Raw genomic sequence first — 23,717 nt, 5'->3', positions numbered from 1 at the left:
CGGGATTCAAGCCCCCAGTTGCAGAGTCGCTTTTCTGCGTCCTGAAACATCCACCACCAGACCTCATCCTTTGATAAAAGGGACGCTCTCTCCGCGCTAGTTAACTGCCAATCCGCTCACTAACCCAGCGAACTATTAGTCTCCCTGCCATCAGGGGGTCGGCTCTGTCTGCCCTGACCGAATCACGACGGGCGGCCAGAGCTGAAGGTTCCTGGACTAACAAATTCCAAAAATAAGCACTACACATTTCCATCTCAAGGTTCCCTTTCTTCTAGAAAAAGAACAACGATCTGCTTTGCCGCTCTGGACTCTCCTCGTATTTGCCCTGGACTGCGATCTGTCAAAACAGCATATCCGGTTAACCCAAAGGGAAAACACGCTGCATGTTCTTCCTCCCCCCCTCCTCCCCTGTCCACTGAATTTCGGCCCTCGACCCGCCCGAGATTTTTTTCACACTGACAAGAACGAAACTAGTTTGATTCCAGCAAACTTGGCTTCGGCTTCTCGACTCGAGAGCGCCCTTTTCTTTCCCGACAAGCCGTCTCGAATCCTGAGCATGAAAGAGTGAGCGGTAATCAGCACCGCCAGAGGAGCTCGAAAGCCATCCACAGAAAGCCAAAAAAGAAAAAAAAAAGAAAAAGAGAAGGGCTGGGCGGCGCTGGAATGCCGAGATTGCGCAATGCTGATACACTAGCCCAGGACTCCAAGTCAATGGTCTGACAGGGCCTCTTTTCTTTCGACTTCGATGGCGTTTCATTCTCCACAGGTAGGATACCGGCGCACTGCAGTGGTTGGATGCCTGGGTGAAATTGGCATACCAGACGATGCATCTTCAGTCTGAAAGAGTCGGACGCCTTGCTCATCTGCTTTGCTGTCGAAGGGCGGTGAGAGACCCGTTTCAAAAATCGCTTTTGTCTATGCGGGAGGGAACTCTGGCCTCGCTATCATAGTTAACCTGTTAATGTCCACCTCGGATCTCTTCATGCGACGGATGATCGACTGCCTAGGACAAACAGGCCCAAGCAGGGCGATCACGTAGTAGTCAAACCAGCCCGGTACGGAGTAGATCGTAGCACTCACATCATCGCGCACAGCGGCCGCGAGTTGGCCCGTTTTCCCGTTGTGACTCAGACCCTAGCGATAAGAGGCGGCCCTTGCTTATCGCCCAGTCCAGTCATAGGGGGTGAATGGCGGGGTTGAACCCAAAATTCAAAATACCAAAAAAAAATAAAAAACATAAAAAATAAAAAAAAAGTTCATTGACACGATCAACGATCACACAAGCACTTCCTCCAACCCGTGCCTGGCGAATCGTGGAAAGTCTCAATTGAGCCGTTCAGAGCAAAAGACAAGAATATCTCAACGATATGGCGCCGTCAGCGCCCAACACTATCTACATCGACGAGGACGTAGGCAGGGACGATGAATCCGCCGCCGGCACCGACCTCTCCCCTTACAAGACCCTCGTCTACGCCTTTCTCCAGCACCCGCCATCCACCGAGGACATCCAGTATCTCACCCGGAAATCCGAGACGGGCCCCGTCGGCGAAGATGGCGACCCGTCCGTCCGCCTTGAGTGGAAGCCAGCCACCAAGTCCGCGCTGAAGAAAGCCACCAACCTGTTCGAGGCAAGGAAGAAGAAAGCCGCCAAGGAGCACGAATTGGCTCTTCGACAGAAGGAGGAGGCGGAAAAGAGGCAGCTGGTGCTCGAAGCTGCGAAGAAGGTGGTCATAAAAGAGGATGCTTCCCTGCCGAAGCCCGTGAGGATTAGACTCTATGAGAAAGACCCCGCGAAGGTGAAGCTGCGGGACGGTGACACGCCGGGCACAAGGGTTCGTGTGCTGGGGAGAGTTCATCGTCTGCGATCGCAGAAGGATGTTATATTCGTGACGCTGTCTGATGGATATGGCTTCTTACAATGTGTCTTTACCGGCGATCTCGTCAAGACATACGATGCGATGACCCTTACCCTCGAAACCTCCATTGCCGTCCACGGAGAGATGTGTGCTGTTCCGCCAAAGCAGCACGCTCCCGATAATCGGGAACTCCATGCGGATTTCTTCACGGTCATCGGTCGTGCCGCTGGCGATAAGGAGGCCATCACGACCCGTGTGGCTCCCGACGCCGACCCCCAGACCCTCTACGACAACAGACACCTGGTCCTCCGTGGCGAGATCGCCTCCTCCGTCATGAAAGTCCGTGCCGCCGTTATTCGTGCCTTCCGCTCAGCCTTCGAAGAGCAGCGCATGCTCGAAGTGACACCGCCGGCCATGGTCCAAACCCAGGTCGAAGGCGGCTCCACGCTCTTCTCGTTCGACTACTACGGCGAACCCGCCTATCTGACCCAATCCTCGCAGCTCTACCTCGAAACCTGCCTCCCCTCCCTCGGCGACGTATTCTGCATCTGCCCTTCCTTCCGTGCCGAAAAGTCCCTCACCCGCCGCCATCTCTCTGAATACACCCACATTGAAGCCGAGCTGGACTTCATCACCTTCGACGACCTCCTCGACCACCTCGAAGTCATCATCTGCCGGGTCCTCGACCTCGTGCTCGCCGACCCACAGATCGCCGGGTACATCAAGAGTCTCAACCCAGACTTCAAGCCGCCCAGCCGGCCCTTCAAACGCATGAAGTACGCCGAGGCCATCGACTGGTTGCGCGAGCACAACATCCCTAACGAAGAAGGCAACCCACACACGTTTGGCGACGACATCGCCGAAGCGGCCGAGCGCAAGATGACCGACACCATGAACCAGACGATCTTCCTGACCCATTTCCCCGTGGAAATCAAAGCGTTCTACATGAGGAAGGACCCGGAGGACCTACGCGTGACGGAGAGTGTGGATGTGCTGATGCCGGGCGTGGGAGAGATTGTAGGAGGAAGTATGAGAATGGAGGACTGGGATGAGTTGATGGGGGCGTATGCTAGCCGAGGGATGGATCCAACCCCGTATTACTGGTACACGGATCAGAGGAAGTAAGTTCCCTCCATTATCTGCTCTCTTCTTCCCCTTTCGACGATATCGTTCTGTCCTGTATACTAATTCTCTTCTCTTTTTTTTTACCTTTGCTTCTAGGTATGGCACATCTCCACATGGTGGATACGGACTTGGAGTGGAACGGTTCCTGGCCTGGATGTGCGGACGATACACCGTCAGAGAATGCTGCCTCTACCCCCGTTTCACCGGAAGATGCACCCCATGAACATCGAAATCCCTTTATTAAATATTCTCCGTCCTTTAGAATCAGAAAGAAAGAATACAATCTGAACTTACATGGCTTCAAAAATACCAAACTCACTTCGCCAAATATTCCTTCTGGTAGATTGTTGAATGTCTTTTAAGTCTATTGGTTAGAGGAATGTTACAATTCCCAACAAGGTATCACTGATGGGGAGGGGCAGCAAGTAGATGCCTATCTCCCGATAATATCTATTATCCCTTTTTTCACTTCATTTAGATTTTTTTTTTTTTTTTTTTTTTTTTTTTGTTTTGTTTTGTGTTTCTCCTTCTCTCTCTCTCTCTCTCTCTCTCTCTCTCTCTCTCTCTCTCACACCCGGGGGGTTTCCCAGAAAGAAATGAACAATCCGTCCCGCACCTTGGGCACTCCGAATTCCAGGCCCAAGATCAAGGCATCAAGCGGACTTGCCATGGTAGATACCGGACTGCACCCCATTTTCCATGCCCCTCCGCATCGCGGACATCGAGCACTTCAACTCCAGCGATCCACTGACCGTCTCCGTCGCGGTGGAAGTGCTCAGAGACGGTGGAGACGAAGCATACTCTTTGGAGGACTGCTTCTCGTCGCCGTCGTCGCCAAACTCGCTGTTCACAGCCGTAAGGGTCGGGGAGGGGCCGGCGTTGATGACGATGTCGGGGGACGAAACGATTCTTTCTTTGTTCTCTTCGACCGGGTTGATGCCGCTGTGGCCGGCGGACTCGGGGTGTGGTTGCGGCGCCGGGCTACGCCGGAACTGGAGGAGGAAGCGGTATGCGGCGGTTGACTCGATGGTGCGTCTGGGACGGGGCGGGAGGAAGGTGGGCTTTTCGAGCTTTGGTTTTTCGTCCAGGTATGTTACTGGCTTGTCGCCCACGATGAGCTTCGGCGTCTCAAAGTATGGAAAGGAGAAAGGCTCTCGCGTCTGGGCCATCGCTCTCATTGCTTGCGGTGGTGGTGGTGGTGTTGGTGGTGTTGGTGGTGTTGGTGGTGTCTTTGCGGTTGTTGTTATCGTTGCTGCTGCGGAGGATGATCTCCGGCGAGGAGGGGTTAATTTGGGGTATGTAAATGACGACAGAGTTTGGAGTGAAAGTGAAATTGGCTTCAGAGAGTCTGTATTCCGGCACCTACAGAGGATGTACTGTAAGCCATGGTTTCCGGGCAGCTGGGTAAGTTGGGTGTGTGGCCTAGAGACATGGTATAAAAATAGCCCGGGACAGCATACATACCTGGTGCTGCAGTAGAGGATTGAATTGTTTGGAACGGTGATCTGATGCTCGCACGTGGCGCTAACAGGAGAGAGAGAAAATCATGTTTGTCAGCCCTCTGGCAGGTATAAACAAAACACTCTGCAGCGTTGCAAGGAACTGAAACAGGAAAGGGCGTGCAGATTTAAAAAGTAGGGCAGGTACTCCGTAGTAAATAAACATATAAAGTTGTGGAAGGGGCGAATTGCCTTTTTTTTTTTGGGAGGCAACTGCGAAGGGGCTGTACACAGGCTGTACATACCAAAACTGGATAAAGCTGGCTGCCATTTCCTCCCAGGTTCTTCGGCTCTCTCCTTCTCCTTCCCTCCCGGCTACCCAGGTAGGTAGGTACCCTCACAAGGTAACTTTTTTACAGTGGCTCTTGCTCTTCTGGCTGCTCTCAGACTCCGGCCAGCAGGTATACACTCGGCAATATCCGCTCCCCGCAACAAATAGCCCGAAGGGGAATCATAGCAACATCGCGGTCAACCGGGAAAGGAAAAAAAAAAAGGAAAAGAAAAGAAAGAAAAAAGCAAGAAAAAGAAAAAGAAAAAGGAAAAGGGGCAAAAAAACTAACAGAAAAGCAGCAACGACAGTAGTAGAAATGGAGTCAACAGCGAGAAAGAATCAAACTATGCGGCGGTGGCATCGAGCTCTTCTCAAGGTAACCCCGGCGAAGTTATTATCAGGTGCTGTGAGGAATACGTGGGATGGGCACGCGACCATTCGAGACCCCAGGAAACGTCAGTGAATATCTGTCGAACGGATAACTGTCGTTTGCCTTTTTAATTAAAGAGAGAGAAAATAAATATATATATTTATATAAAAAAAATATGAAAAAAAAGGCTCGGTCAACTATAGACGGGGTGAACAAGGCATGGTTGGCTTCTGGATCGACAGCGAGTTTTGGGTAATGATAAGATTATTCCTGCATGGAGATATTCCGAAGATGGAACCGCAATAACAAGTATAATAGCCTAGAGTATTATATATTTATATATATATAAATATATATAAATAAAATATGGGGTATGTATCCTCGAACGACTCTTTTTTCCTTGACGCAATGATGCTCCGAGAGGGAAATCTGTGTCATCACGTTCGGCGACAAGGACGAGGAAAGAGAGGATAGCGATCAATCTGATAGTCCTCGGCTGGAGCCCTCCCGATAGGCGTGAAAAAAGGGCGAAGAAATCGAAAGATAGAGAATTTGCGGGCGAATTCAGGAGCAATCTCTTTCCTATCTGTTCCCCATCGGAATGATAGCTTAAACTGTGACTCGAACATTAAAGAAAAAAGAGAAAAAAATCCAGCCAACCCTATCGGTCTGCCGAGGACGATGTTATCGCCATTTTTATGACCCGTTAGCTGCGATCCTCTGCGTTGACCGTCTTTTTCAACCTTATGCAGATGAGTGCGTATGTCAATCTTTATGCCTGCTCCCAGGATGTCCAACTTTGCAGGCGACTTGCTCGCTCGCCCGCCTCGTGTTTAGTTTGAACTTTCCGTCGTTAGCCGCAAGAGCAGCAGGACCAACCACGAACGGCCAATCTTCGCCCCACAGACTCCGCGTTTGCAGCTCCATCGAGTTACTCCGAGGCGGCGAGGCACTGGAACGGGTGCCGCACGACGGGCTTCCGCAACGAGACACATGCCTACTGGTAAACAGGAGTATGCCTGTATATCCCATGGATGTACTCCGGAAAGTCTGTATGTACATGCACTTCGGCCGCCTGTCATCTGAGTAAGGACTAACCACCTCGAGACGGTGTGCAAGAAGGCATGTAGCGGCCTCGAAGTTTCTTTGACAACCGATTGGCCCGAAGTTTCACCTAGACCAAAAAAAAAAAAAAAAAAAAAAAAAAAAAAGAAGAGCTACGCAGCCATGGAACAAGCATCATGGAGAGCAACCTGTTGCTGCTTCATACTACCCCCAGGTATTCCCAGCAAGCTGCATGCAAAGGTGAGCCTCTATTGACGGCGGAATCCGGGAGTGCGTGCTAGTAGAACTTTTTACACTCCCCCACCTCCACCTCTACCTCTACCTCTCAGCATCAACATCCTCAGGTTCAACGCTGTTTGACCGCCAGACTCGACTCGATATGCCAAGTGAAGAGAGTCCACCCGCTCACGTCACAGCTTGCTGGAGTTCTCGTCGCCTGGGAAGGGTTTCACCTGGGTTTGGGCCGGATGGTAACAAACAGCCTGAAACAAGGGCCACTAGCATGAAGCCAATTCAAAACAAGCAAACGAGCAAGCAGCAGCCCTCATCCCTGGGGGATAAAGAACAGTGCACGGCCGTGTTATGTAACTTCATATGAAGGTGAAGGCTCATGTTGGTGTTGGTGGTCAAACAGTTCCTGCGCCGCGGTCTGTATTGCTATCCAAACCCCCCCTTCCCTCCAAAATATTTTGGTTTTGGGTTATACTTTGTGTCATGGGCATTTTTCATTAAATCATTATTCATACATTGTCTGAAATGGGAATCTTGTAACCATTATTAAGGCGCATCCTATATATGCAGAATATTTGGCAAACAGGAACCATCAACCACTCGCGCCCGAACCTGCTTGGGACTCAGTAGGAGTAGCAGCAGCCGTAGTAGCGGTAGGGGATGACTTGACGGTGATACCCTCTCCGCTGACGGGTGGCGGCGGCCCCAGAATCTCCTGTGGCGGCGGCACGTTTGGAGCCAAGAAACGCTCTGGCACGCCCCGTGCGCCCCCTCCAAGTTCGCCCACAAAGCATCCCAGGAAGCCACTCCAGGCGTATCGACCCCCAAGGACCTGACGGATTTCTCGGTACGCCTGGGTGTTCGCGTAGCCTATGCCCGTTTGAGGATCGCGGTACCGGGCCGGCCGGCCTGTCACGGGACAATATTCTTGCGCAGGTTCTGCGTTTTTTTCGTTAGTAAGATTCTCTCTTCTTTTTCTTCTTTTTCTTTTTCTTTTTCCTTTTTTTTTTTTTTTTTTTTTTTTTGGGGGGGGGGAAGGTTGGGTTCTGATAAAAACAGGAAGACAAAAGGTTGCAAGGAGGGTGACTAACTTTGTAGTTTCTGTGGCTTTCGTGGGTTGAAAAGGATACTGTATTGACTTCGTGCCTGGGGTGTGGTGGCATCGAAGTCTTCTAGAATAATGCAATTACGCGACGAAATTTCGATTTTGGGCGCTACTTGAGTGGGTGGTGTTTCATTCACGCCAGCCTGTACAGTGGATGTTGAATCGGTGCCGTGATTCTCGGTAGAAACATTTGAAGGTGGTGATAATGGTGGTGGAAGTGGTTGCACGGGTCCTGAAGGTTGTTCTAGCGACGCCGCATCCTGGGTTGATGGTGGTTTTGCGGCCCCTGTTGGAATTACTGACGGAGTTGGCTGCTCAGAAGAAGCCTGATGGTTTATGGCACCTTTCGTCGGGGTATCTTGCTCTTTAGGCTCTGGAGCCGGTGCTGCTCCCTCGGATAACCGTGCGGTGGTCGTAGGGCCTGGAGTGGACTGTGTTGGATCTCCCTCGTCCGCTACTACCTTTGCTGATTGCGCGGTTGACGATTGATCAGCCGGCACAGAAAGTGTCTCATCAGTCATAGATGCGTAGAGGTGGATGCCATCCAAAAGCACCGAACCCTCACCTGGAGGTTCTTTCGGCTCGTCCTTAGGGTCTTTCGGCGCATCTTCATTCGCTGGTGGATGGACCGTTTTTGCTGAGTTTGCTATTTCAGATTGAGCTTTTTCTGTTTTGAGGTCGGGTTCTTGTTGCCTCGATGGCTTGGATTGGCCAGCCTTGGGTGGTCCTTGATGCGTTACATCGTTGCTTTTCCTTTTTCGACCCGCTTCCTTCTCAGCAGCTTGGGTATACGATCTGACGCCCACTTGAGCTAGCTTATCGTCTATCCACTTTGCTATTCCACTCCACCATGTTACCACCGGACCCTCCAGACGACGATTCTGCAGGGCCTCCAGCCTTGCCCGTTGTTCCTCGCTCCGCTTCTTCTCCATTTCCTCCCATCGATTCAAGCTCTTGCTGTTTATACGTTCGGTCTTTTCGGCCTCCGCTAGTCTTTCTTCCTGCGTCATCTGTTTGGCCTTCTTGCTCTCCTTGCGCCTGGCAGCTTCTTCCATAGTAGCTATTAGTCGTATGCGCCTTTGCTCGCTATCCTTCAACCGAGCGTGGGTGAGCTCTTTATTTCGTACGGTTTGCATACGCGAGGAGGACCGAGTCGGCCCATCTTCCGGCGTGGGCAGCCAAGATATTCTCTCGGATTTCTTCCTCTGTCGCGGGGCAGGAGTCGTGAGCGAACGAGAGGGCAGGTTGGGGTCTATTTTAACCTTCTTGCGTAATGCCGTTAGCCGCAGCGATTCCTGCGCCTTTCGCTTCTTGGCCAATCGTTCCGCTTTGGCTTGCTTCTCGAGCTCCCTTTCTCCTTCGAGTTCATCTTCCTTTGCATCGGGGCCCTGGTCCTCTTCATCGGAAGAGGAATCCAGATCCATATCTTCCGCATAGTCCGCGACCACTCCGTCATCTTCGCCTTCTTCTTCCTGCTCGCCGAACGTGAATTCTTCATCCTCCTCGTCCTCCGCAAAAAGTAGTGCTAGGTCATCGTCGGCCTCTGCATCGAGCAAACTGCTCATATGCTGTCCCGCCGTGCTCCGCCTTGCTCGTGCAGTAGCAAGATACTCGATAGGCTCGCCATCGGAGCTTGTGGCGTCGTTCGTTTCCGGAGAGTCAGCCATGGAGTGCTTGTCTGAAGGAATCAGTGCAATCTCAATTACGTGTGTGTGTGTGTGTGTGTGAGAGAGCGTGAGGGGTGGTTAAAACTAAGGGGCGCAACAAAGCGCAGCTCAGGAGAAGTCCATATAAAAAAGGTAGCAGCTCATTTTCCGAATCCTGTTGGTTGGGGGATTCGACTTGCAGACGGCGCCGTGGTGAAATCGTGATGGCTGAAAGGGAGCGCCGTAACTGCAACCTCTGGCGTTGCTTGCTTGGCACGAGAGGCATGTGTGGCTAGTGAACACGCACCGCCACACGCCACGTGCCGGGTGGCTTTCGCTGGGTCTTCGACGTTGCGCAGAGATCAGATGAAACGGTGACTGCAGAAGCAAGACTCAGATTGAAACCCCAGAGCGTGCAGCCTCGAAACAGATGGTTTACGACGGAATACTCCGTATTGGGTTCTCGAGATTCTTCTTCGGATGTGCTGGCCGCCATGTGTGGAAGACGACTCACAACTGGCTAGCTAATGAAATGCGCCAAGTCGCCAGTGTAAAAAGCTCTTCCCTGTCAACGTAGTACGGCGCAGTAAGTTACAGATAATGTTGGTAAATTTGGACGACCAGGCTGAAATAGTGGATGTGTGTGTTTTCTGCAGGAGTTCCCCACGCGAGACTAGTTAAGTGAAAATAGTTCTTACACAGAGGTCATGTGTCCGGCTTTCTTGGGGCAGACAAGGATCGCTCTCGGGGCTCTTTTGCGCATCGTTCGTCGATGAAAGGCGGGAACCGCATCCGGGTACCTGCTGATCATGGACTGAAGGGTATCACTGCAGAGAGGCCGACTGCAGGTCCACAGGCATGTTCCCCTCGACGCCTGGGCGAGCGGATGTTCGCTCATTTCCAGGTCTCATCCGCTTCATCTTCGTTCTCTCGATTGGGAAATTCTGAGGATTTTCGCCTGGAGGTCTTACATAACTATTAACGACGATCGACACCGGCGGTACATGGCTCTAGATGCGTGATCAAAACGGTCTCGTACCGAACAGGTTTCTTGCAGGTTTTCTTGGAGCAACCATCCATTTAAGGTTTAGAGGCTAAGCGCGGAACAGCCTAGCGTGCTGGATTCGACCCCTTACTTTACCTGATACGGACTAGCAGCTATCGAAATTACCCAAAATTAACCAAGAGACCGCCGAGGCCGGCCAATGGGAGCGTAAGCCAGCCTTTTTTTCTCTGACTCCTGACCCATTTGTGCGGGTGAGAAACGTTACCTGGGGTCTGTATTTTATGTCACCGTCCACGCAGCTCCCAGGCGGACAGCACACAATGAGGCGCTACGGAGGAAGAAGGCCTTCTGAGGGTGGGATGAGGGCCGCTGAGCAGGTAGTCAAACATGTTTGTAGGAGGCGAATGTCAAAGGCGCTCGGGAATGCGGCTGTGTTGTTTTGGCTTCCGCAGCTGCGGTGCGTCGAGGGGGCGTATGTATGCATGTATTGTGGTTACAGGGTCTGAAGTTACATACGCCCACACTCCGTACATGCACAGCAGGCCCGGTAATTAATTACTTCTCCATACCTCTTGGGTTTTTTGCTCCCTTTAACTCCCTTTTCGATCGTCCTCCTCTGCTCTTTTTTTCCTTCTTCCTCTCTCGCTTTCTCTCTCTCTCTCTCTCTCTCTCTCTCTTTCTTTCACTCTCTCCCATTATTACTTCCTCCAGGCTGTTGTTAATTAATTATTAGTATTAGTTGTTGCTTGCGGCATCCCTTCGCCTTTCTCCTTTTCCACCCTCGTTTCAATCTATTTACTTTTCTTTCTTTCTCCTTCTTCCCTCCTTTTCCTAATCCACTCATTTAATTCAATTCCTGCCCTCCTCTCCGCCCTGTAATACCATATCACACCTTGCTGCCCTCAGTTCTCCTCTCTCGCCCTCATCCGTCGTCCCCCCTGACTGGAATCACCTCGACACCCGTTTGTCCTGCCCCGCCGCGTTGCATAAGACGTTTCAACGACACTCTTTTGTGCTCGGACCCGTCCTCTCGTCGCCTGTCGCCTATCAAAGAATAGCTCCAGGGCGCGCCTTGTCTAGAAGCCTGCTAGAAAACAGCTCTCGTGCACATTTATAGGAAGCAGGTATATAATCCCGCAGAAATAAGTGATTCCTTGCGCAATTGCTCTTCTCCTTATCGGAATTACCACACCCGTGACTGTCAGCCTAGGTCAGCACCGGAAAAATCCCCTCTCTGAGAATGACTGAAGGCCCAAGAATCACAGCTGTTTCTGGTGTACCATGAAGTACACTGTCTGTCTCGTTTCCTGTTCCATGTACCCGTTTCTAACACCTTTTTGGCTTCCGTAGTCCCATCAGTCTGCTTTTTGGCACAGAACCCGTGTTGAAACCCGCCCTCCGTTGAACTGGTCCGGTCTCAGCTACCGGGCTCAAGTTGACGTTCAAGACGGCGGTTCTCTCCCCGATTCAGGGCAGTCCTGTCCTTTCCCGGCATTGGCTCGCAATGCAAACGTCGGACGTCGCACACGCGCCCAATTCTATCGTGGGAAATCGCTTAATGCAGCCAGTTTCCAAACTACCCAACCCAGGCCCAGATTCTACCGGTTTTTCCCACGGTGCGTACGCCGGTAATTTGTCGTTCGCCGACCGGAACTCCCGTCGGGCCAACATTCCCGCCATCAATACAAGCACGACCGGGCAAACCTCGGGTGATATCACCAGTGCCAACAACGCCTTCGATATGAATTTTGCCCCGTTACTTCCATCACAGCTGCTTCTGGGGAGCCCTTTCCAGACAGGCACCCCGTCTTTTGCATCTCCCCAGTTCCAGACTTTCCAAGGATACCCCCAGGCCAACGGCAACTCCCATGGACAGACCTCTCAGAATCAACTCAATAGCCCTACTCAGGCCCAGCATAACCCTCTGTCTCCGCAGTTGTACCAAAATCTAGTTTCGCCTGATGGAATGGGACCCTCTCCATTGCTAGGAGGACCGCAATCACCTGTCGGGGGCTTCCCTGGGTTCGCAAATGCCTTCGGGACCGCGAATCCGTCGCTTCAGCCTGGCATTCTGTCCGGTACAAGCCGTACTGTCTACCTTGGAAACCTTCCAGCGGAGACAACCGCAGAGGAGATTCTGGGCCATGTTCGAAGTGGCCAAATTGAGTCAGTTCGACTCTTGCCAGATAAGAACTGCGCGTTCATTTCTTTCTTGGATAGCAGCTCGGCGACTCATTTCCACTCGGACGCGATCTTGAAAAAGCTCTCGATTAAGGGCAATGATATCAAAATTGGATGGGGCAAACCTTCCCAAGTCCCTACCTCCGTGGCACTTGCAGTTCAGCAATCAGGAGCGTCGAGAAACGTTTATCTGGGGAATCTCTCTGAGGATGTCACCGAAGAAGAGCTCCGTGAGGAACTTGGCAAATTCGGTCCCATTGATACCGTGAAGATTGTTCGTGAGAAATCGATCGGCTTCGTTCATTTCCTTTCTATCAGCAATGCTATTAAGGCTGTGAACCAGCTACCTCAGGAGCCGAACTGGCAGCCTCCAAAGCGCGTTTACTACGGCAAGGATCGATGTGCCTATGTTTCGAAGACCCAGCAACAGAATGCCGCTCAGTACCTAGGAATTGCCCCTGGTTATGCACATATGTTGAACTCTGCAGATAGAGACCTGATTTCGAATGCTCTCGCTCAGCAATCAGTTGCAGCAGCAGCAGTTGCAACTGCTGCAGGTGGAGTGAACAATCTCGGAAACCGAACCGTGTATCTCGGGAATATCCACCCTGAGACAACAATCGAAGAGATTTGTAATGTTGTTCGTGGAGGCTTGCTGCATCATATCAGATATATTCCCGACAAGCACATTTGCTTCGTGACGTTTATTGATCCAACATCTGCCGCTTCGTTTTATGCGCTGAGCAACTTGCAGGGTCTGATGATCCATAACAGACGCCTCAAGATTGGGTGGGGAAAGCATTCTGGTGCTTTGCCGCCGGCGATTGCACTCGCTGTCAGCGGAGGCGCTTCTCGAAATGTTTACATTGGAAACCTGGATGAATCTTGGACTGAAGATCGCTTGCGGCAGGACTTCTCGGCTTATGGGGAGATTGAACTTGTGAATGCTCTCAGAGAGAAGAGTTGTGCATTTGTCAACTTCACCAACATTGCGAATGCCATCAAGGCGATTGAAGGCATGCGCGGCCGTGAGGAATACAAGCGGTTCAAGATCAATTTCGGCAAGGATCGATGTGGCAACCCTCCTCGCCAACTCAACAATGGCCAACCAGCACGGACAGATGGAAACAACTCGCTTCTTAATGGAGGCCTTCAGAGTTCTCTTAATCAAGGTGGACAACAATCGAGCCCCACCGGACCTGCACTATCTCCTGCTCCCGGTTCGACTGGCTCACAAGGAGCAAATGGGCAGCAAACCCGACATCCATTGCAGGCAATTCCAACCCCGTCTTCCATCCTAAACACCGGCGCCAATAACCCGCTGACGATGTACCTTAACCATGTGTCTCAGCAGCAAGCTCAGGAGCAGGAGAACCGATTGAACGGTTCAATGGGCTTTGGCTCCCTCCAACAGCAGCAGCAACAGCCGTCACATCAACAGCAAGGCTTCGCCCACCAGCAAGCCGGTTTATACAATGGCACCGGGGCCAGTGACAATAGTAGTTCCGTGGAGAGTTCCCTTCATCAACAAAAGCCGTCCAACCACGGGCTATTGAACGGTTCGGGTGCGACCAGCTCTGGGCATCATGCTTCCAGCGGTGCCACGTTGAGCGTTCCACGTGCCCAACACTCACGGGCCGTCAGCCTTCCATCTTTCTCACAAGAGCCGTTTGGACAAAGTCACAACCTATCGAGTCGCTCCGGAATGGCCCATCAACCACAGGGCAGCTTCTCTGGTTTTGGCGGGTTAGGCGGTCTAAATCATAACGGATTCGGACTCTCCATTTCTAATGAGAATTCGCTTCCAGGATGGGCCGAAGAAGAAATTAGAGCAAAATAATTTATGACGTATTGTATTATTTAGCGGCTTTGATTTTCTTTCTCATTTTACTTCTCCGGCTTTCTACCCCTTTGCACCACTTTTATATGTGCTTCCCCCTGTTGTCCCGTTTCCCCCCCGTTCCCCTTTTTGTATTAGTTATAATCATCGTACGTGTTTTGGAAACTTGCCTTTCCCCCCTTTTTTCTCATCTTTGCCATTTAATTCGCACTATCTGGGAACATATTATATATATTTTTTAATTTGTCTTGCTAACCCATTTAGTCCTCGGCGGGTGCAATCGTTCTGGACCGGTCGTTATCTGACATGAAGATAGAACACAAAGATGCAAATATCCTGGATTATATGGCAATATGTCCTTCCGCATTTCTTGCCGCCGTTCATCCTTTTTTTTTTTTTTTTTTTTGATCTTCTATCTACACCGCTTTTGGCTTGATTTTCATTTCTTTTCATTTCATTTTTTTTTTTTTTTAAATTATTATTATCGCTTCTTGATTTAGTGTTCTCATCTTATTGACAATTCCCTTTTTTTTTTTTTTATGTGATGCCATTTTTGACACTATTTTAATAATCTGCTTGCCAAAATCTCTTTCTAAAGCCGTGTTTTCATTGCGCAATAGTCTTTTGGAAAAGAAACAATATGGTCCGATGACAATGGTGCATATTGGGAGGAGGGTTTGTGAGTGACTCGGGTGGTCGAGGAGAAAGGGAGCCTGGTTACATAGACGCAAATACCCATATTAATATAACAAACCCTATTCTCGCTACAGTATCACTATTTTTTGCCATTCCAGACCATTTTCAGACTCTCGTAGAACACGATATATGATATATATACTCCGTACAGAGTATATAGTTCCGTCTTTTGGCTCCAGCTGGTCGATATAGTCACGTGGTCACCTAGCTCGTAAAGCCGCCAGCCGAAGATAATCCAAAGCAAACCGTTGTGGCGGCAACAGCACCTCTCGAGACTAGGACAGTCAGCGAGACTCCTTTGGTGTTAAACCATTCTTCACACACCTGCAGACGTCGAGGGTTACCGTAGTCACTCTTAAAGACGCAAAGTCATTCGCTTTTGTCTGACCTGATGGCGTTGCCCCCGGAGCAGATTCGCATCAAGCGCCGCAGGGAAGAAGAGCCTGTGGAGACTCTGTGTATGTGTGAATATCCCTTGCTTTCGTTTATATTCTGCGCCCCCGAGTTCTATACCAGTATTTCCTGATGTGTGTGTCCGATGGGAACGGGTTCTTGTTTGTTCCTGGGTTCGCCCTTGTTTTCTTTCGTTGGAATTGTGTATAGGAGGTATAACACATGCATTGTTGACCATGGAAATTATGCATAGCTTTACAGGAGTACCCTTCAATTTTTTTTTTTTTTTTTTTTTTTTTTTTTTTTTTTTTTTCATTCCTCCTCTTGCTTCCTATTGCCAGCTCTACTGAAGAGTTCGTATTTTCTGGGTATGGTTAAGGACTAATCGTTTCATCTGTGATGGCCCCCGTCCTTGTTTACAGATATTCAATCTCAGACACGCGAGACAAAGAGACGTTTTACGGACTTTGTGTTTCAACGCGTTGTCCTAAATCAAGATGGAGTTTATGTCCGTGACATGTCAGGCCATGCTGGCGCCCAAGAGGCAATTAAAAGCACTGCGGATTCTGATAGCATGAGAGCTGCTATCAATGGCCCGAGTGTGCCGGTCGTTAGGACCGGGGAGGAGTTGCGCAAGGTGGCTGAGGCTGCGAAACAGAAAGCTAGCACGAGAGGGATGGCTGTTCCCGTAAAGCCACATGCACGGTCAACTTCGATGAAGCTTCCGCCACGGCCATTGCCGTCGACGGTGACAAAATCTTCAGTGAATTCTACGGTGCGCAAGTTTCACATAGCAGCGCCGGTGGCAGATGACCTTGTGCTTCATAAGGTTGGAGGGGGAGTGCAGAAAAAGAAAGGGCCAAGACATGCTGTGGTCGTGGAACAAAAAGGCGATATTGTTAGGGGGCTAAGCGAACTCGCAGCACAGATCGGCGACATCGGATCTACTACCGATATCAAGGCAGAAGACGTAAAAAGAGAAGTTGAAATGGTAGACGCCCAATCACCTACGATTAGTCCAAGAAAACGTCGCGTCGTTAATGAGGCTGAAAGGAGGTGGAAAGAGAAAGCCAATGCACATCGTTATACTGATCGTGAGACTTATGATCGGAAAGGGAAAACTGGCACTTCGATTAAAGACGACCCAGCTACCTGGGATTATGACTCTGCTCAGCTTGCAGAGGAGCTGGAACACGCCACTCTGGAGCTGGCCTTTGGAGAGCCTATCAAACCCGCTGCGACTCCCGAACAATCTAAGCTTTATCTGCCCGCAACCAAGCCCGTTCTCAAGTATCGACCACGTGTCCCTAAGCAACAGCAAAACAAGCGCGATGGTCGTGGACATGGATTAGGTCAATTTGATGGAGTAGACGAGTCTGGCGAAACCTCCTTGACCATTAATGAACCTTCTACCTTCGGAATCGGACTAGAGGATATATCCTCCATGAAAAACGCCCTCGAAGAACATGTGATTCGAGCCAAAAACGAGAAAGATGATGAGTCTGATTATGTATATGACATTTTCATTCGACGCTCTCTTCAAGAGCTCGCTGATGACCCAAAATTTGCCCAATTCCAAAACGGCGATTGGTATGTAGGATATGAAAACGTGCCGGCAGACATTGGTGTCGTCGTTATTTCAGACAAAGATGTGCATTACTGGGACGCGGTTGCTGAAGACGATGAAGAAGATAAAGATTGGAATACGGAGGATGAAGATTCGAATGGTGAGCTTCGTAATATTACTTAGGCTATAACTTGTTGTCAAGTACTGATTTTCCTCTCAATCTACAGCCGAAGATAACCCCGCGAACGAATATCCCGACGAAGACCTCGACCTTGAAGATGAATTCGACGATGTGAACGCAGCGTATAACAAATATCGCAATTATGGATCCGATTATGAGCAATTCGACATAAATGATGAGGTTAATGAATATGGGTTCAAACCGACGTCATATACTAGTTCCGGGGAGGCTTCGTCGGACGATGAGGAGAGACTTGCATGGAGAGAGTGAGAATTTGTATGGAAGTCGGTGGCAAAAAGTACGGTTTAGTGTCGGTGGATCTGGTTATAGGGGCTTTGAGGTTTTATATATCTTGGCTTTGAGCTCTAATATTTTTTACCAAGCAACAGGCTTAGCGTTATGGGTGGAGCATTATTCTACATGGGGATCACGGTTGCTGCCTTAACCGAAAAACAAATGATAATGTCAACAAGAAGTCGGAACTTTTAAGAGACTCATATTCCTTTGTATTTTCAAGGTGCGTTTTAAGGTGCCATGGTGGAATTGAGACTGCTCGTTGCTTCCGGAGCCCGTTATGGTTATTAGCTGGCAAGTAGTTACAAATTTACGGGGTACGGAGTACTTCGGCGGTAAACTAGAGCGGAGCGGAATTCCTCCCCGCTCATCACGTGATTCAATATAGAGACCTATGGATGCGAAACGATAGAGTGTTCGAAGGCTGGCATATTTTGTAGCAGCCTAAATACATGCAGGATACTCCGTACACGGAGTAGGTTAAAGCATAATGCCTCAATTCTTTCCTACCACATCAATTTACCATATATCCATTTCTCTTTTTCCGAGAATTAAAGCACTAATTCCACTTGGAAGCCTTTTGTTCTTCGATTACCTTCGCGACAGCCGGTCTATTTTTCATATTTTCCATCCACCGATGCACGTTCGGAGCCTCTTTTTCAATATCCACCCCTGTCAGAGATGGTACCAACATCTGCCAGGGAAAAAAGGCAAGGTCTGCGAAGGTGTATTTGTCGCCAACCAAAAACTGCTTGTTTTCAAGCCACTTGTCCAACACGACGGTCACTCGTCTCACCTCGTTCGCATAGCGTTCGACCGCGCTCGGCAATTGCTCAGAATGGTAATTCTTGAACCAGAACCACTGTCCGTAGTAGGGACCCTGGCCGGACATTTGGAAATGGAGCCATTGCTGGGTTAGGTGGTACTCTTTGGTGCCGACAGGGAAACTCAGTTTGTGTTCGGTGTCGTATTCGGTGATGAGGTAGTTGACGATGGCGCCAGATTCCCAAATGGTAAAATCATCCTTGTTGGGGTCCACAAGGGCTGGGAGACGACCATTGGGGTTCAAAGCAGTGAAGGCCTCGCCTTTGATATCTTCACGGGCCACTTGGACGACTTCGTAAGGGAGAGAGAGTTCCGAGAGAACGGTGGCAACTTTGAAAGGGTTGGGGCCCAGGAGAGTGCCATAAATTTTGAATGGTTTGAGCGACATATTTCTTGTGAGCTATTTGGTTTGTGCCAACTTTTGGGCTGAGTACTTGTGATTTGAAGTGGGAAAGCCGAACGATTGATTGAACAATGTTTGTGTAGTGATTGATGAGTTATTGCAAGATCCGGCAGGACCAGCGGCGACTCTTATAACTTCAATGCTGGTTCTCAATGATGCCAGTTTTCATCCCTGGCAAGTTGCCATGCGGCTCTGAGAAGGAAGAGGATACGGCATTGACTCGAGAGACGACAGATCGGAACCCGCGGGATTCGCGTTCACATCTCGATCCCGGAAAGTGATTTGGAGGACTTTGTAACGCATTTCTAAGCAATGTTGGCTTAGAAATTCAATGGCTTCTTCAACACTTCCCAACCCCTACTCCGCTCCGCCATAGGGAGCCCAGCGCCAAGCGAATGGTCCGAATAGTGGTCCGCACTCATACCATCGTCAGTTCCTGTTGGCGAGTAACAAGCTGAGCGGGAATTTAAAACACTTAGAGTTCCGGGATGCGGCTTAGCAATGAGCCGAGCGCGAGGCTCTGTGACTAATTGCACTTCTTCCCCGCGGAGACGAAAGATGGTGCCTGATATGATAATGACACAGTGTCAACTTCGTCCAGGCGCGCCATTGTTTTTGTTTTCAGCTCAGCCCACCGATGGAATGATTGTTTTGATGGAGATGCACTCGCTCTCGTACGCGGCTTGAGGCCAAGCTGACCCGTGTTCCCTCAAGAGCCAGGAGCAAGTGAAGCAGACGACCGTCATCGGCTGCCGAATGTTGCATTCAGTGGACCACCAAATGTTCACCTGCATGAGCCACGGAAGAGAATAACTTTTCCCACTGACCACGTTATCTAAAGGCGGTACGCCCCAAATGGCCTTTTGCGATAGCTGTTGGGATATCCAGACAGATTCCGTTCAACAGTCTGGGAGTGGACGTAGACTGTTGTCTCACCACCCTCATCGTCATTGCCCTGCTCTCCATGTTCAGCCGCAGATACCGCTGCACGAATCCGTGGGAGTAATCGATACATGATGTAGAGAACAACGGTCTACCCGGCCATCATCGTTACACTCGGCATGGTCCCATCCGATCATCGAGGCAGATCTCTCCATATGTCACAGTACATTGCCTCAGGGCTGGCTGTCGCTGCATCTACCTGTTGGATCTCCAACAATCTAATTCAGGATGGTCTCATGATTGATGTCATAGAGACACGTTGCAGGTGCGGCTGGTTGGGGCCGAGCTTTTATCCCCTGAGTGTCCATAGCCACATTGTAAGAAGCGCCTTCATCGAAAGCTCCTTGGCGTTAACTGCCAGATCCGAGAATATACTCTCTCGTTTCCCAAGCACGGCTCCCAACGCAGGACTCGCTTCTAAATCCTTGGATCCTGCTTCATACACGCACATGCGGACCCCTGTCCTTGTGCGCTATGTCTCTAGAACCCCCTGTGAACGTTCAATCACAGTCTAGCGGTCCAACGCAAAGCTTCGCTTAATTCATATAGATGGAGAATCTTCCCGCGGATATCCAACACATATAAAGAGGCAGATGGGTTCAAATGATGGGGAATCCAATATCACTCTGAGGCATGAGTTTCCGTGGATCGATACTAGGCTGCCAGTCGTGTACCCTCCACGACTGTGATGTGTGACATCATTCACAACCGCAGTTACCATTTGAGATCCTCAGCATCCTCGCCGGTACTTAGCGGAGACTACCGTAGTAGGCCGTGGAATATCCAGTTGAAACAGCCAATGTATGGTTTGGGGATTCCCAATGAGCGAAAAGGTATTTTCACCAAAAGAAAGTTGCAAGCCGAGGGGTAAGTTAGGAATAGGCATATGCCCAGATAGCCTTGTTCGTGAACAGCATTCTTCAACAGGGGCTTTCCATACTGTGAACTATATCGTCACATGCTTGGAAACTCCTTTGGAAGTGGCTTGTATGTCGAGGAGCCAGGCTATCGTCTTCATCGGAAGCAACATGCTTCAAACCCCCCTGAGCTAGGCAACTTGTAGGGTCTGAAACTGAGTATGTAGTTAAGGCAGGAGACCACGCGCAGCGCCATTCTAATAGCAAAATTCATGTGGGGAGTGTACTTGCCCGTCTTTTTTTTTTAAAAAAAAGGGGAACTTTCTGCCCAGAAAGACTCCGCGATTAAAGGGGTAAAATCTATATCAGAAGAGATATTTCATCCAGGACAAGGTGGGCAGATAATAAGAAAGCAAAGCCTCGCGGCACTAGCATTATGATCACTGATAGGGGAATGCCAAACCAGACAAGAGTAAAACACCACGCCGAAAAGCGAACGGCGATAAATAGCAGCCAGCCTCCCAGCTATAGTCCCAAAAAAACGCCAAAGTAGTAGATAGCCGCCCTTTAATAACATATCCCACTCACTGTCCCGATATCCACAGAGACCTTTGATTGCATCATTGGTATAAATTTGCAAGGGCTTCCAGATACCCTGGACGAAGGTTCTAACACATTCAATGTAAGAAAGGGAGAAGGAGTCGAGATTCCTGTGGGTAGGCCAGCACCCACGCCCGAAAGAAGTGGACAGAAGATCGAAAGAAACGAAAACCCATGGGATAGAGCGCTGCAAAATTCAGACAGATGGGGCCGATTATTCGGGTGCGAAAATTTGAAGTCGTCAAAGTTAATATTTGCATGAAATCCATGCAGGAACATAAACTGCGTCAGAAGCAAATGTTAGCAAGTTGGTTTCTTTGTTTCTTTGCCTTTTCGGTTGCGCTCAAAGGAAAGTTGGGTCGATAATGGGCCAGCGATTTGTAAAAGGGGAACAATACCGTCATTCAACGCAATTCTCAAGTGACTTACCAACAATAGGGATGCTGCAGCAGGCCGTTCATTCGTAACCTCATAATTATCGACAAGCTCGATAAACGCTATAGAACAGAAGAAAATAGACCGCCTTCCTTACTCAAAGGGCCCGTTCATTCGTGCCCTGGGGGAGGGGGTTCTTTCATCCAAGGAAACCAAACACGGCACCATCGAATAACCCCATACGCGGGGGAGTCATCATTGGGTCCATGCTTAGTACCGCCACCGTCTCCATTTCTTATTCTTCGCTGCTCTCGTAGCGTAGGGCATTTCTTCTCCTTGATAAACCGATAGTATTTGCACTGAATTCCCTGAAATCCGTTCCTTTGCCGGTTAGGAAACTGGGCATTAAAGCTTTCCCGGACTTGTTTCCATTCCTGATTCAAATCGACACGGTGATACCAGATAAAATACATCTCTTCTTCTTCGTATTTTGGCCGCGGTGGACGACGCCGCTCGACGATTGTAGAGGAGCCACTTGACACAGAAGGAAATCGGTCCCTTCGGTACGGTGATGGTGAAGAACTGGCAGATCCAGAGCGTTGGACCGATCTGTCGGGGCGGGTGTCTATGGGAGACAGGTTACTTTTGGGGTATGGTATTGATTTAAACGGAGGGAGCTGAAGTGGTGGAGGACTGCTAGTAGTTTGTGGATAGCGATCGGGATGGTGGTGGTGGTGATGATGATGGTAATGGTGATATGTTCCCTGCCATGACCCGGACAAATGTCTCGGAAAGGGTTCGCCATCGGTGTTCGGGTTCAACAGGTTGTCGATTTTAATCCTCGACGAACCAAACTCCCCCGGTGTCTGAAGAGCGGGCACATCGTGTCTGCTGGACGGCATATTTCCTGAGGCGTCAAGTGAAGCCTAAACACACAACTTTCACAGCACAATGCACTTGGAATCCTTCACGAACTGACGATGTTGAATAGAGGTTTTGCGTGACTGTCGCGGGTTCAAGAATGACGGATCGCGGAAGAAAAAGTTTTCTAAGGCTTTGCCAAAGAATCACTCTCGTGATAGTATCAAAATTTCGACGAAATCTATCGGAGACTGCGATAACAAAAACAAAATTCAAAACATCAATCTGTCAAGTTGAACGAGGCTCCAATTCGAAGCAATCTACCCAGCATTAAGAGCGATTGGGCAGCAAAAACGGATCGCAAAGTCGCAGAACCGAGTCCGACTCTGAGTATAAAAAGACGGTTATCGGGAGCACAGAGATTCACGTTCGTCAGGACGACCCATCCAACCGGGATCCACTGGATGCTGTGAAATCTAAGGTAGGAGGGATGATTTGATCAAGCTTTTGCAACTCAACCACGGATTCTAGCTGGACACAATCGTAAGACAGAGCTCTGTAGGCTTTATAGGGCGAAATCGTTGCCTTAAGAATATTTAGAGTCAGTCAAATATATCTCCAACTTCGAGCGAACAACTGTATGGGCTAGGAAATGCAAAAGCAAGAAAAAATTAAAAAAATAAAAATAAAAATAAAAAAAAATCAACGAGGTGCGCGCATAGGCTGTTCTTGTATCATTTGCATTATATGCACATATATGGAGTTAGGACAGCGTCCCAGCTGTCTGGAAAATCAGAATAATAGCACTGCAGGAAACCAGAAGGGTACAATAAGTATCCATGAATACACAGAGGCTCTCCGTAAAGAAAACCACGCAGCCAAATTGGGGCTACATCTTTTGCCGGGGAAGGGGACAGGGGATCAAGGGAGCTAGTATTACCGAAAGTCGATTCTGGATAGGATGCCCCCAGTAGTTATTGATTTAGTAGGGATAAGCAAAGTAGGGGCCAACCAGGACCAGGACAGGGGGAATTGAAAAAGAAGATGTCGCATAGGGCAGGCGTCAGATATCGATGAAGAGCAGGAAACCGGAGAGCGGATGAGCGAGACAAGGGAAATCGGATAAGGATTATGATGTTCCGGTAAGATAGAGTTACCTTTCTTCCCACGCATAGCAGACGCCGAACCCCAGCCGCATATGCATCGAATCATATATATCCGAGATGGCACGGCAAGCGAAGTTTCGTAACCATCGCCCGGTAATCTGGTACCGACAAGTTCAAAGGAGCAAACTCAGGGACGGCTGGAAAAGGAAGTAGAAAGAAACCAAAAATGTGCATGGCATTGTGGGAGCAAATGTAAAAGACAAATCACAATTAAAAAAGCAAAAGGAACTAAAATTCTCCGCGGATGCTCCGTCGAAGGAACGGTTTCTGCAGGAGGATATATATAAAATCATCATATATATCGACAGGTGTCGCATGAGGCTTTTTTTTGGGGCGCATCAGCGCATTCTTCCCACGCCGTT

The 23,717-nt window shown here is 49.6% G+C and overlaps 10 protein-coding genes across 10 annotated transcripts; 5 read left to right on the top strand and 5 right to left on the bottom strand.

The window, feature by feature from the left end:
• Positions 1 to 358: 358 nt before the first annotated feature.
• CIMG_12841 (uncharacterized protein) lies at positions 359 to 757 on the bottom strand (the record flags this gene model as incomplete). The annotated part of the gene is made up of 1 exon (XM_004445837.1): positions 359 to 757. One exon carries the CDS (start codon positions 755 to 757, stop codon positions 359 to 361), a length of 399 nt encoding a protein of 132 aa, XP_004445894.1.
• Positions 758 to 1,278: 521 nt separating this feature from the next.
• On the top strand, positions 1,279 to 3,204 carry CIMG_00765 (asparagine-tRNA ligase; the record flags this gene model as incomplete). The annotated part of the gene is made up of 2 exons (XM_001246993.2): positions 1,279 to 2,977; positions 3,078 to 3,204. The coding sequence occupies exons 1-2, from the start codon at positions 1,368 to 1,370 to the stop codon at positions 3,202 to 3,204; spliced, it is 1,737 nt and encodes a 578-aa protein (XP_001246994.1). The 5' UTR covers positions 1,279 to 1,367.
• A 373-nt stretch (positions 3,205 to 3,577) lies between these two features.
• On the top strand, positions 3,578 to 5,252 carry CIMG_12840 (uncharacterized protein; the record flags this gene model as incomplete). Its single annotated transcript, XM_001246994.2, has 5 exons — positions 3,578 to 3,988; positions 4,116 to 4,385; positions 4,513 to 4,549; positions 4,715 to 4,803; positions 5,043 to 5,252. The coding sequence occupies 5 exons, from the start codon at positions 3,578 to 3,580 to the stop codon at positions 5,250 to 5,252; spliced, it is 1,017 nt and encodes a 338-aa protein (XP_001246995.2).
• Positions 5,253 to 5,873: 621 nt separating this feature from the next.
• On the top strand, positions 5,874 to 6,660 carry CIMG_12839 (uncharacterized protein; the record flags this gene model as incomplete). The annotated part of the gene is made up of 4 exons (XM_001246995.2): positions 5,874 to 5,881; positions 5,979 to 6,134; positions 6,334 to 6,426; positions 6,603 to 6,660. 4 exons carry the CDS (start codon positions 5,874 to 5,876, stop codon positions 6,658 to 6,660), a joined length of 315 nt encoding a protein of 104 aa, XP_001246996.2.
• Positions 6,661 to 7,009: 349 nt separating this feature from the next.
• Positions 7,010 to 9,189, bottom strand: CIMG_00768 (vacuolar protein sorting-associated protein 72; the record flags this gene model as incomplete). The annotated part of the gene is made up of 2 exons (XM_001246996.2): positions 7,010 to 7,356; positions 7,509 to 9,189. The coding sequence occupies 2 exons, from the start codon at positions 9,187 to 9,189 to the stop codon at positions 7,010 to 7,012; spliced, it is 2,028 nt and encodes a 675-aa protein (XP_001246997.2).
• A 1,668-nt stretch (positions 9,190 to 10,857) lies between these two features.
• On the top strand, positions 10,858 to 14,539 carry CIMG_00769 (differentiation regulator). Its single transcript, XM_001246997.2, has 2 exons — positions 10,858 to 11,298; positions 11,525 to 14,539. The coding sequence occupies exon 2, from the start codon at positions 11,679 to 11,681 to the stop codon at positions 14,193 to 14,195; it is 2,517 nt and encodes an 838-aa protein (XP_001246998.1). The 5' UTR covers positions 10,858 to 11,298; positions 11,525 to 11,678; the 3' UTR covers positions 14,196 to 14,539.
• Positions 14,540 to 15,151: 612 nt separating this feature from the next.
• Positions 15,152 to 17,302, top strand: CIMG_00770 (uncharacterized protein; the record flags this gene model as incomplete). Its single annotated transcript, XM_001246998.2, has 3 exons — positions 15,152 to 15,349; positions 15,707 to 17,011; positions 17,079 to 17,302. Exons 1-3 carry the CDS (start codon positions 15,283 to 15,285, stop codon positions 17,300 to 17,302), a joined length of 1,596 nt encoding a protein of 531 aa, XP_001246999.2. The 5' UTR covers positions 15,152 to 15,282.
• A 583-nt stretch (positions 17,303 to 17,885) lies between these two features.
• CIMG_00771 (glutathione transferase) lies at positions 17,886 to 18,539 on the bottom strand (the record flags this gene model as incomplete). Its single annotated transcript, XM_001246999.1, has 1 exon — positions 17,886 to 18,539. One exon carries the CDS (start codon positions 18,537 to 18,539, stop codon positions 17,886 to 17,888), a length of 654 nt encoding a protein of 217 aa, XP_001247000.1.
• A 180-nt stretch (positions 18,540 to 18,719) lies between these two features.
• On the bottom strand, positions 18,720 to 19,569 carry CIMG_00772 (uncharacterized protein; the record flags this gene model as incomplete). Its single annotated transcript, XM_001247000.2, has 3 exons — positions 18,720 to 18,859; positions 18,916 to 18,990; positions 19,491 to 19,569. 3 exons carry the CDS (start codon positions 19,567 to 19,569, stop codon positions 18,720 to 18,722), a joined length of 294 nt encoding a protein of 97 aa, XP_001247001.2.
• A 1,189-nt stretch (positions 19,570 to 20,758) lies between these two features.
• On the bottom strand, positions 20,759 to 23,193 carry CIMG_00773 (uncharacterized protein). Its single transcript, XM_001247001.2, has 3 exons — positions 23,130 to 23,193; positions 21,383 to 22,774; positions 20,759 to 21,235 (listed from the first exon to the last, which is right to left on the bottom strand). The coding sequence occupies exon 2, from the start codon at positions 22,228 to 22,230 to the stop codon at positions 21,499 to 21,501; it is 732 nt and encodes a 243-aa protein (XP_001247002.1). The 5' UTR covers positions 22,231 to 22,774; positions 23,130 to 23,193; the 3' UTR covers positions 20,759 to 21,235; positions 21,383 to 21,498.
• Between the last annotated feature and the right edge of the window lie 524 nt (positions 23,194 to 23,717).

This window comes from Coccidioides immitis (assembly GCF_000149335.2).
Source record: "Coccidioides immitis RS genomic scaffold supercont3.1, whole genome shotgun sequence".
Classification (NCBI taxonomy): Eukaryota; Fungi; Ascomycota; class Eurotiomycetes; order Onygenales; family Onygenaceae; genus Coccidioides; species Coccidioides immitis.
This window is presented reverse-complemented; position numbering and strand designations above follow the sequence as displayed.